Source organism: Paroedura picta, chromosome 5, assembly GCF_049243985.1.
Source record: "Paroedura picta isolate Pp20150507F chromosome 5, Ppicta_v3.0, whole genome shotgun sequence".
In the NCBI taxonomy this organism is placed as follows: domain Eukaryota; kingdom Metazoa; phylum Chordata; class Lepidosauria; order Squamata; family Gekkonidae; genus Paroedura; species Paroedura picta.
The window spans coordinates 15740238-15751619 of NC_135373.1; the positions used below are offsets into that span (position 1 = coordinate 15740238).

Here is an 11382-nt window from a genome sequence, read left to right on the forward strand (position 1 = left end):
GCAGGAGACCTCCAGCCAAAACCTGAAGAACGGCAACCCCATGCAGTTCTGCAGCACTACTTTTCTGGGAGCTGGCTGTTCTCCCAAGCATCCCCCTCAAGGCCCCATGGCTCCCTCATTCACCCAAGATCTGATTCTGATCTGTGCTTTGTCGACCCAGGGAGATGGGTAGGGGGTGGCATTTGCTGAAAAGGAAGGGGCCAGGCGCAGAACATCGGCCTCTGGGACTGAGTGCTGATAAAGTGCCATCTTCCCCTATTAGAGTTCGTAAATAAATGGCCTCCCATCCCCTCCAGTTGAATATTGGTAGTATACACTACCTGCAAACTTAAATGGACTCTGGGGAATGGTAGAGGACAGGAAGGCCTGGAGGATCATTGTCCATGGGGTCGCGATGGGTCGCACCTAACAAAAAAAGTATACACTACCAGACTCCAAACCTTAGGTTGTATGAAAGAGAGACCCCCCACATCTCTAAAGTACATATCATTTTATTCAGTTACAGGTCAAAATGGAAAACACTGGTAAAAAGCTGAGAAATTTTGGCAAAAGACATGACACGAGTCTCTCGTGCAGATGTACGTGTTAAAACGGGGAAGCGTGGAGACCAGTTAGACCACCAGTCTAGGGATGTGCGATTCAGCACTGGCTGCGACTGGCAGGAACGGCCGCTGAAGCGGCCGAATGGGATTGCTCAACACTGTATTTCACAGGCACCGGGCCACGAAGGTGGCATTGCCTGCTGGAAGGGGCAGGGTGTTAATGGGCCAAAATGGCCACTGGATAGAACAGGAGGAAGGCATGTGTCTGCAGGGCAGCGTGAGGTTAGTACACTGAGTGACCTGTGCCTTTTCCACCAAGGCGCCTCAGCTCATGGGACCATCTCGATTTCCAAGGAAACCAAGGGCGGCGGCCATGTTAGCTTCCGGGGTACGCTGGCCATCTCTTAAGACTGCAGCTGCTTGAACCTGCCCACCAAGGTCTCGATCTGGGAGCGGAGGTCGTTCAGCAAGGGGTCGAACCACTGGCGGACCTTTTCGGCCACTTGGTCAATGTTCTCTTGGACTTCTTCCACTTTTCCCCGGAAGTGGTTGTGAAGCTCTTGAGCTCGAGCGCTGAGCTGCTCTTGGACCATGCTCCCTTGCTCTCCCACGGCCTGCTGCAGGGCCTGGAGGCGCTGCTGCCCCTTCTCACGGATGCTGGAAAGATAAGGCTCCAGTCTCTGGCGCACAGCATTGACTTTGTCGTCGGTGCTAGCCCGGACCTCCTGCGCATAAGCAGCAAACTTGTTCCTCAAGGCTTCGGTGTCCTTACCAATACGTTTCCTCAGCTTGCGCATGTACAGGTCGACCTGGGACCGGACCACTTCCACGTTGTGGTCGATCATGACACGCGCATCATTGGTGTACTGGAGCACCTTGCTTTTGGTCTCTTCCATATCAGACCGCAGTTTTCCTGCCAGGGCCGACACCTCTGTGGTCAGGCGCTGCTGCACGTCCCGGGCATAGGGGCCAATCTTGTTACTTAGGTCTGTGGTGTAGCTTTCCAGCTCCCCCATGGTGTCTGTTATGAGGCCACTGTGGAACAGAAGGAGGGATGGATAGAAGCAGTGGGGAAGAGTAGTGGTGAGAATTATTTCCTCTGGGTCACCGCCTACTGTGGGCCAAGGGGTCCTCAGCCTATTTGAGCCAACAGACACCTTTAGAATTTTGACACAGCACACAAAATGGCTGCCGCAGGAGGCTGAGCCAGCTACAAAATGGCTGCCACACCTTACTTTCTGTCACTGAAGATCCTTGGGTGGGAATAGCGGCTGCTGCCAAAGCAACAACTTAATCTGCTCGACCAATCAAATTGCCAATGGTCAATCAGAAGCCGTGCTGGACAAACGCCTCACAGGGTCCCTCCCACTTTCTAAAAGCACTTTGTGGATACCAGAAAAGGCATTGGGCGGTTGAATGGCATTTCTAGGAACCACACTAGGGGGCCCTGCATTAGACGCTTCCTCCCAGCTGGGCTTTGGCCACTGTGGGACACACAGTGTTGGACTAGATGGACCATTGGCCTGATCCAAGATGGCTTCTCTTATGTTATTATGTTCCATAATCCTCATAGTTACCTCCGATGCTCAGACTACATCAGGGGCAAACTCAGGCTCTCTCATACCAAGGTCACTTTATGGCCTGTCTCATCCCACTCATATGAAAAGAACAGGCAGTAAATTCTGTTGGAAAATACATCATCTGTCTCTGTAGACCAGGGATTTCCAACCAGGGGTCCATGGACCCCCCAGGGGTCTGTGAGAGCTCCAGAGGGGATCCATGGCCTCTCCCCTCCTGCCAATTAAGTCAATCAAGACTCATCCACCAGCTAGGGAACCGGCCACTTCTGTTGCTCCCCTTCTCCAGCTCTTGAGCATAGGTTTCTCTCATGGTTTCTGCTCTCGGAAGGACGTGGAGCCTACATGCCTACTGCTGCCACTTCTGCCTCCTGTCTCTCACCCCCTCTGTCTTCTTTGAGCCTGCCTATTAATGCAGGTGGTGGGTCACAACTGAGCTCTTCCAGGGAATGTGGCAGGGAGGCATGGCCAGCTGACATCACTTCCTGGGCTCCTCAAAGCCTGAAAAATTATTTTAGGGGCTCCTCCATGGTCAAAAGATTGGACAAGGCTGCTGTAGACTGAGCCATACAGAAAAGGTCAATAACCACTAGATCAACTTCAAGCAGGTTCATTTCCCATCTCCACAACCATTCTGTGGGTGTCACTCAAGGACAGCCCAATAAATAGGGGAGGGGGCTGACCTAGGTAAGGTCTACGCATACCCTTCCAGTAACGAGGGTTTCCAGTCTCCAGACAAGGGCTGGAGATCTTCCAGAATCAGAGCTGATCAGGCATTAGAGACAGGAACCAAAGAGGTTGAGAAGTCTAAAGGATATTATCATCAAAATCTATTAAATACGCCTTTCATTGCACAGTGCTAAAGGTCAGTTCAAACCAATGCATACAAATCTCAAAATATGCCCAGAAAACAAAACGACTGATACCAAAACGACCTGATGCGTTTCAACAGAAATGGGTCTTCTTCAGAGGTCAGTGACGGAGCTACACATACATAAATATTCTTAAACCAAAAAACTTTCAACAGCCAGGAATACTGAATAAAAGTCTGTACATTGTGCAGGGGTTTGGACTAGATGACCCTGGAGATCCCTTCCAACTCTATGATTCTATGATTCCATTCCAGATAAATATTTGGAGTCTATTTTGGGAGAGACAGAACTCACAATTAGCAGGTAAACCTTTCAAGGCCTGAAGCAAAATCTCTCTGTGTGGCTGTGTGTGCATATGAAAAGAAGGTTGGATCAAAACACGCCAGGTGGTTTTGATACAGGTCATTTTGTCACCTGGGCCTATTTTGTGTTACATTTTCTGCTGAGATTTTAGTGTTCTGTTTTTATTTATTTATTTATTTAGATTTCTACACGGCCCATTTCTTTGCAGCCCATTGACCTTTCATTTACCTTTGGAACTGTGCAATAAAATGGGTATTCAATACATTTTTATGATAATAATTTTTAGACTTCTCAACCTCTTTGGTTCCTTTGGATGTGTGCTTTGGCTCGGTTCGGCCGCCTCGGTGATCACCAAAGCCCAAAGTGGCGCGTAGGAGGCCAGTGCTGTGACGCGGAGAGGAGGGGTGGCAGCGCATCAGCCAGCGGCCACACACAGGTGCACAGCCAGCTGGCTCAGGCTGAAGCAGCTGAAGCGAGCCCAAGTGCACAACCCGAGGTCACCTTGTTTGACAGGTTGGGTTTGTTTCTTTTCCCTTCCCTTGTTTTGTTGCCACCAGTCCCCCGGGAGAAAATGGCTGCTTTGGAGGGAAGACCTCTCTGAACCTCTCCCCCCAAAACCTCCAGGTATTTCCCAACCCAGAGTTGGCAACCCTATCAGAATCCAAAGACCTTTATTGGCATACCAAAAGATAAAAATGACAGGAAAAACAGACACATAATAAAGCACGTCTGGTTCTGCCATTAAGGGACCTCTTAGACAGCGGTACAAACTTGGCAACCGAATCAACAACTTGAGACTTTTTGTTTCCCAACAGGAAAATGATCTTAGTCTCATCATCTTGTCATTGTTTAGAAAAGAAGGGGCTGATGATCTGCCCACGAATAATGGTGAAGAATGGATGACAGAAGAACACCCGTAAAAGGGTTCCAATTAGGGTTGTGTGCGGTGGCATCCAAATCGGCCGTTGCAGGCTGACGCAGGCAGCGCCGCACCAATTGGGTGCGCACAACCCTAGTTTCAATGCAGCCAGAATTACAGAGATGTGTTCTTTAGAGTCGGGCCTTTTTGAAAACCTCCCTTGAAGAGCAGCAGAGGGGAGAGCGTTAAATCTTGCTAGCAGCAACCCTACCAGTAACTGAGAGCATGTTGTAGTTGCGGCTGCCTTGGTGCCAGAGGCGCCATCTCCTCACCACCCTCTTTGGCATCCTTCATGCAATCTTCTCCTCTTATTCACTGGGGCTTATGACCAGAAAAGTGAATCAGGGTCACAGCGGAACTGGTCGCCAAGAGAAAACTGTCAAACTGTTTCGGAAGTCGCTGCAGGGCACTGGTTCGGGATGGGAGGTGGAGTTGCCAGATCAAGGTTGGGAACTCCTGGAGACTTTGGGAGGGCATGGAGCCTGGGGAGGATCAAAACCGTAGAGGCCCCTCCCCAAAGCATCCATTTTCTGCAGGGATGTGACCTCTGCCATCGGGAGGGTGAGTTGTCATTCCAAGGGATTCCACCAAGAGGCTGGCATTCCTAGGAGGAAACGCCGTGAGCGACCCTCCAGCAGAAGAATCTCAGGGCCCTAACAGATTAGGTTAGGTTGACCATGAAGGCCACCAGGGAAATTGCTGGGGTGTTTCTCCCCCACGGCCCAGGGTAGGGCGGAATTGAGCCATCCCTGCAAGACAGCAGCCCTGGAAGCAATTGGGCCAGGTGAGCCTGCTGCGGGCTGCGCAAAGGGAGAGGAAGGGACGTGTGTTTCTAAGCCACTCTGGGACTCCTTGGGTGGTGAAAAGCGGGGGATAGAAAACCCAGCTCTTCCCCCTCTTCTTCGGCTTACAGTTTCCTGCAGTCAGCTCCATCCACAGCCCAATGCATCCCCTCACCCCCACCCTGACCGCTTCAAAGGGAGAAGCCGTGTCACTCACTCCAGTTCCTTGCTGATCTGTGAAGCTTTGATCTGAGTAGTGACCTCATCAGCTGAATTCCCAACCTTGGTGACGTACTCCCAGAAGCCTTCCACCGCTCGCTCCCAGTTGGATTTCAGTTCCTCGTGCACAAGTGGATTGGCCCAGGAGCCTGTGTAGGTGAAGGAAAGGAAGAAAACAACCTTGAAGCATCTAGGCTAGATCTCCCAAGATCACGATCCTGTGACCAGTTAGAGCAGGGGTGGCCAAACTGTGGCTCTCCAGATGTCCATGGATGACAATTCCCATGAGCCCTCAGGGGCTCATGGGAATTTTAGTTCATGGACATCTAGAGAGCCACAGTTTGGCCACCCCTGCACTAGAGCCATGTCGTTCATCTCAGTGAGAGTCATGGGTCAAACAGGCCTAAGGCCAAGTCAGCTGGACAACTCTTCTATTATGATACATCACAGGCCAAGGTGCGCTATGCTAGGGAAAGACACTATTTGTGGTGCATCTGGGAAATCAGGGGATTTTGAAGAGTCCTTTGCTTATGTATTGGCCCATTTGGCTGGCTACAATTGGCTATTAGATAGAGCTTCCATGGTCAGGAGAACCAGAGTTACCTGGCTGGATCTGACAGCGGGCTGAGCCAAACCCTAGGCAAAGGGCTCTTTGGCTCCTTACTCCGTGGGGCAAATAGCAACCAAACCCACTATAGCTGAGGTGGGTTAAAAAAGGGAAGGGCCCTATTCCTACTTATCCTGAAAAGCAAGGAGGTGTGATGAGCCCTTTGCCTTGGCTCACAAAAGGGCTCTTGGGCTCCCTCCTTCCCAGGATGAACAGTGATGGAACATGCCCCTTATGAATCACAGGCACAGCTGTGGCCAGGGTGGATAACAAGGGAAAGGGTTCTGGTGCCACTTATACTGAGAAACGAGGGGAATTCATGAGCCCCTGGCCTCTGCCTTGGCTCATCTGACTGGCCACAGCAGGAAACAGATTGTGGGGTGAGACAATTTGATCTAACCAGGTAATTTTTTACCTAGGTATCACCTTAAGGAAGGTCATACCTATTGCCGTGTTCTGTTTCCAGTAGTGGGTGGCGAAATGTGTGGAGATAATAGACAAAGGGCTCTTCTACTCTTTGCTCCCCCCTTCCCAGTTTGCACCAGAAACAGCCACAGTGTCCATATTCTGTAATAAGGGAGAGTGCCATTTCTGTTCATAAGGTAAAGGTAAAGGTATCCCCTGTGCAAGCACCGAGTCATGTCTGACCCTTGGGGTGATGCCCTCTAGCGTTTTCATGGCAGACTCAATACGGGGTGGTTTGCCTGTGCCTTCCCCAGTCATTATCGTTTACCCCCCAGCAAGCTGGGTACTCATTTTACCGACCTCGGAAGGATGGAAGGCTGAGTCAACCTTGAGCCGGCTGCTGGGATCGAACTCCCAACCTCATGGGCAAAGCTTTCAGGCGGCTGCCTTACCACTCTGCGCCACAAGAGGCTCTATATTGGGAGTTAAAAGAGCCCTTTTCCTCTGCCTTGGCACATCTGGCTGGACATGTGGGGAAACAGAGGCATAGCCATTCTCTTATCCGCAACAGGCCTATAGGCTGTGGCAAGGAAGTTGCTGATGCTCCTTATATTGCAAAGGAAGAGGTCTCTGCCTTGGTTCCTCTGGCTGGCCACTAGGTAAGGCACTGGTCCAATCCAGCCAGGTCATTCTAATCTAGTTGTCACCTTACCAAAGAAGTTGTTTTCTGTTTCAGCATTCTGTTTCAAGGGGGGGTGGAGTGAGTGGGGGGGGAGACAGAGATACCAGCAAAGGGCTGTCCAGCTGCCCCACACAGACAGCCTGCCTTCCCATTATGCAACAGAATTAGAGCCATTCCGTTCTGTCGTGCATCTCATCCCATGCCTGCATATGATGCGTGGGCCCTTTTCTGGTGCCTCTGGGAGTGAAAAAGAACCTTGGACAGCCAGTGGAGTGGAGTGGTTAAAGTGGCAGCCTAGGGACTGAGAAACCCCGGTGAAACCCCCCACCCCACCCCGTGCTCCTTGGCCCAGGCATGCACACTCGGCCTAATCTACCCCACAGGGCTGTCGTGAGGATGAAAAAGAGGGGAGAAGGACGTAGGCCATGTTAAGTCCTCACTGGGATAAAGGCGGGATGTAAACAAAGGGAATAAAACATTGTGCCGACTGGCTGTGGGCTTGTGACCCACAGATCCCAGAGGGTAGTTCTGCAGTTACTTGCTCGGCTGCTTTGTCCCTTTCCATGTTTCACTGGAGGACTCATGAATCTGCTGAGTCAGGCCTATGGCCCATCTGACCCAGCCTTCCTTCTGCTTCTTCTGAAGGCAAGCAAGACGGGGAACAAGAAACCCGGCTGGCTTACACATGTCTAGTTCCCTGTCTTGCTTGCCTCCGGCAAAGAGCACTGCCTCTGTTTACAGAAGCCCTATCTGGCTACAGTGGCGAGCAACCACTCCCCGAAAGATGGGAATTTGGGAAATCCCTCCCTCTAGGAAGAGGAGCAGGGTATTGCTCATGCGATGTCTGTCTTTGCAGTTTTCAGCTATTCTTTGGGAAAACTTTCCATTCAATTCACTCACCTCCCAGCAGCGCTGCTGCGAAAATCAGGATCAAGGACTTCATGGTGACCCAGCGGCTCCTTTAGGAAAAGGGAAACAAAGGAAGTGAGAGAGAAGGAAGAGTGGGTGAAAGTAGCAGGAGGGAAAATGTCTCTCTCCAGGCAGGAGATCCACAAGGAGGATCAAGTAGGAGCTTGCTTGGGGTCGAGTTACCAGCTCCTCCCCAGGACAGGGGGGGGGGTAAAGTTGTCAGCACCAGGGTGGGAAATTCCTGGAAATTTGGGGTTGGTGCCTGGGGAAGAAAGGGGCCTCAGTGGGGTGCAATGCCACAGAGTCCATTCCCTCCCCCTCCTCTTAAGCATCCCTCTTCTCCAGGGGGATCTCTGTAGTCTGGAGAGGAGCTGTAATCCCAACGATCTCCCGGTCCCACCTGGAGGCTGGCATCCTACATTGGGAGGGTGGCCACAGGGAATCCCCACCCCCAAAAAACCCAGATTCTGTCCTTAAAAAGCAACCACCGATATCACAGCTGTTAAATGCTATTTTTCTTAACTAACAGAAACACCCTCCCCACTGGTTTCTGCAGTCCCAGTTCCTTGCTGCCTAACCAACTCGGGCCAAATCTGGTTGCCAGCCAGGGGCAAAGAGAAAGCTTCCTACCTTCGCTTCTGCTGGACTCCAGGAACTGAGGTCTGCCAGCCACTCTCTTTCCAGAGACTTAAATACCCCCCAGCTTAGCGGGAAGGAAGGGAGTTGGAGGGGGGGGGGAGGAGGAGGAGAGACCGGCAAAGTCAGCAGCTAGGGTAAAACTCTGCCAAGGTGGCCGGGGGCAAAGTTTCATCCCCCCCCCAACACACACACGCAAACACCCAGTATGCAACATTCTCCCAGGGAAAGTCTTAACCCTGCACTCCCCAGAAGAAGAGGGAGGGGAGGTGAATCACTGAGCAAGCTATTCCGCAGAAACAACTTTGGGATGATTCAACTGTGTGCTTGAACTGAGATTTGGGGGTGGGAAGGACAGGGGCCAGAGTAGGGTACAGGGCCACAGAGTCCACCCTCCTGGGGAACTGGGGTCTAGAGGGGCGCTGTAATTAGAATCACAGAATCATAGAGTTGGAAGGGGCCTCCAGGGTCATCTAGTCCAACCCCCAGCACTATGCAGGAAGTTCACAACTACCTGCCCACCCACAGTGTCCCCAGTTCCATGCCCAGATGCCCCCCTGGCCAATGTGGCCAGGAAGAAATTTGCCTCCCCACCCCAAAGTGGTAATTGGCATTTCCCTGGTCATGCAAGAAAGAGCCACAAGAGCCAAGCACCCTTCTGCCCACCCACTCACCATCTGATTAAGTTCACAGAATCAGCATTTCTGTCTGATGACTATCTAGCCTCTGCTTCAAAATTTCCAAGGTTAGGAGAACCCACCACCTCCCAAGGTCTTACCAGGAGGTTGGCAACCCAAGTAGAGTTTCCCAGGTCTCTTCTTCAGGCAAAGCTGAAGGAGTTTGATTTGTTACAGCTGACAGCTCTGAGTTGGGAAATTCCTGGAGATATTTTTTTTTGGGGGGGGGGTCTGTGAAGAGCAGGGTTTGTGGGGGGGGAAGGGCTTTGATTGCCAGGGAACCCCCTGTCCAAAGGGGTTCTTCAGGGGAACCAATCTCTGTCGCCTGGAAATCAATTATAATCCTAGGAGATATTCAGCCACCTCCTGGAGGTTGGCAAGCATACTGAATCAATTCCTCCTTTGCATTCAGTTTGCCTAATTTTGAGGGGGAGGGGCCAATCCCTCCTAAACCCCATTACACAAGCCCTGTTTGTGCAACTTTATAGTTGAATTTCCTGTGAACGGAATGAAAAAGCTCCTGGAAGGGAAGGGTATTCACACAAACTGGTCATAAGGCATCAGGGCTAGGTTTACTGCTTAAGAGCTGGGAAGTGGGCGGGGGGGGGGGGGCTTAACCCTTTCCCACACAGGAGCTTCCCCTAATAAATACGGCTGCCAGCCTCCTGGAAATCTCTTAGAACTGGTTTCCTGAATCAGTTCCCCTCCAGAAAATAAGCTGCCTTCAATATTGAAAAGAGGCACTTCAGCACCCAACCCTACTCTGAGCCCCAAAGTAAGGTTTGGACCACCACATGTCTCTCTCTCACACACACACATATTCAGGGGCTTCTCCTTTGAGAGGACAGGAGCTGTTTCCCAGTTCTTGTGGCAGGAGCTCCAAAGTGGGGTGTTCCCAGAACTGTCGCACAGCTGGCCAGTGGGGCCAGGCTGCACCTCAAAACAATCTTTGGACCACCCCACACGTCCCCACACTCTGGAGCAGGGGTAGTCAAACTGCGGCCCACCAGATGTTCATGGACTACAATTCCCAGGAGCCCCTGACAGCATTCGCTGGTAGGGGCTCCTGGGAATTGTAGTCCATGGACATCTGGAGGGCTGCAGTTTGACTACCCCTGCTCTGGAGATTGTTCCCTGCAAGCAGACATTTGGTGGTGTCCGGACCAAATGTTGGTTCTGGTGCCATGAGAAAAATTGTTTGGACCACCTCCAAGGGGCCTGTATTTACAAGGCAGATTTGAATCAGGATCTGGAAAGCCTCCACCCCCAAAGGACCACCATGAATCTCTCTCTCTCTCTCTCTCTCTCTCTCTCTCTCTCTCTCTCTCTCTCTCTCTCTCTCTTGACACACACATAAACACACATAAACACACACACACACTGAAATCATTTTGTTTGCTTCCACAAACTTGGAAAGAATGTGAACTGGCCTCTTTCTATCTGAAGGAACAACTGAAATCAGGACATGGCAATACAGAGGCCACAGAAGCTGTGTTCAGCAGAATCCTGGGTGTAAACTGCACGGAGCTTTTATTCCAACCCCAGATCGATTCAATCCCTGCCCTCTACACAGAATGCGATTTCCGTTTGGATTTTGGGCGATTTTAATTTTCCTTCTGCAGCAAGAAGGATTGATCTGGAGTGACCCAACCTTTAGTGTGCAATATCTTGGAGTGCTGAAAATCCTGAATAAAGAAAGCTCCGTGGTAGAGAACCTTTGATAGGTCATGTGACACGCTTGCCTTAAAGGAGAAGCCCCTAATTTCTCTCAACTTCTGGATTTTCCAGTTTGCAATTAGTTTTCCAGTTTGCAATTAACGGCACCTGGGTCCTGGATTTTTCCTCCCTCCTCTGCCTTTTTCGATCCCCACCCCCTTCAAGAAAAGAAAGAAGATCCCTGCTTGACTTCTCCCCCCCCCCACTTCAAGAAAAGAAAGAAAGAGCCCCCCCCCCACCTTCTGAGCCTCCCTAACCACGTGCAGAAGACTTTCCTGTTACAATGGGGAGGATGGGGGAGAGGAAGACCCGAGTTCAAAGCAATCTGAATTCAACAGGATTGACAATGGAATAAAGAAAGTAAGTGCAGACTCTGCCCTGATGTCCACTTCCCCACCACATCATTACATTACGTTGGTCATGAACCTTAGTGCTCCTTCCCCCATCCCGGGAGGGAAGACTCAAATTTCCAGGGAAACTTCATTAAGAATGGTTTTGCTGTTCAGTTTTCCTATGGGCTTGCAATTAACGGCACC

At 51.1% G+C, this 11382-nt stretch overlaps 1 protein-coding gene across 1 annotated transcript; it reads right to left on the bottom strand.

Moving 5' to 3' along the window:
* Nucleotides 1-475: 475 nt before the first annotated feature.
* Nucleotides 476-8601, bottom strand: APOE (apolipoprotein E). Its single transcript, XM_077336642.1, has 4 exons — nucleotides 8448-8601; nucleotides 7809-7867; nucleotides 5213-5363; nucleotides 476-1577 (listed from the first exon to the last, which is right to left on the bottom strand). Exons 2-4 carry the CDS (start codon nucleotides 7849-7851, stop codon nucleotides 947-949), a joined length of 825 nt encoding a protein of 274 aa, XP_077192757.1. The 5' UTR covers nucleotides 7852-7867; nucleotides 8448-8601; the 3' UTR covers nucleotides 476-946.
* Between the last annotated feature and the right edge of the window lie 2781 nt (nucleotides 8602-11382).

Bases quoted from the DNA above. Each gene is read 5' to 3' on its own strand.
- APOE (XM_077336642.1), bottom strand. From the start codon at position 7,851: ATGAAGTCCTTGATCCTGATTTTCGCAGCAGCGCTGCTGGGAG. The intron at 5,364-7,808 runs GTGAGTGAATTG...TCACCTACACAG, and splicing joins CGCAGCAGCGCTGCTGGGAG to GCTCCTGGGCCAATCCACTT. The intron at 1,578-5,212 runs GTGAGTGACACG...TCTGTTCCACAG, and splicing joins CAGATCAGCAAGGAACTGGA to TGGCCTCATAACAGACACCA.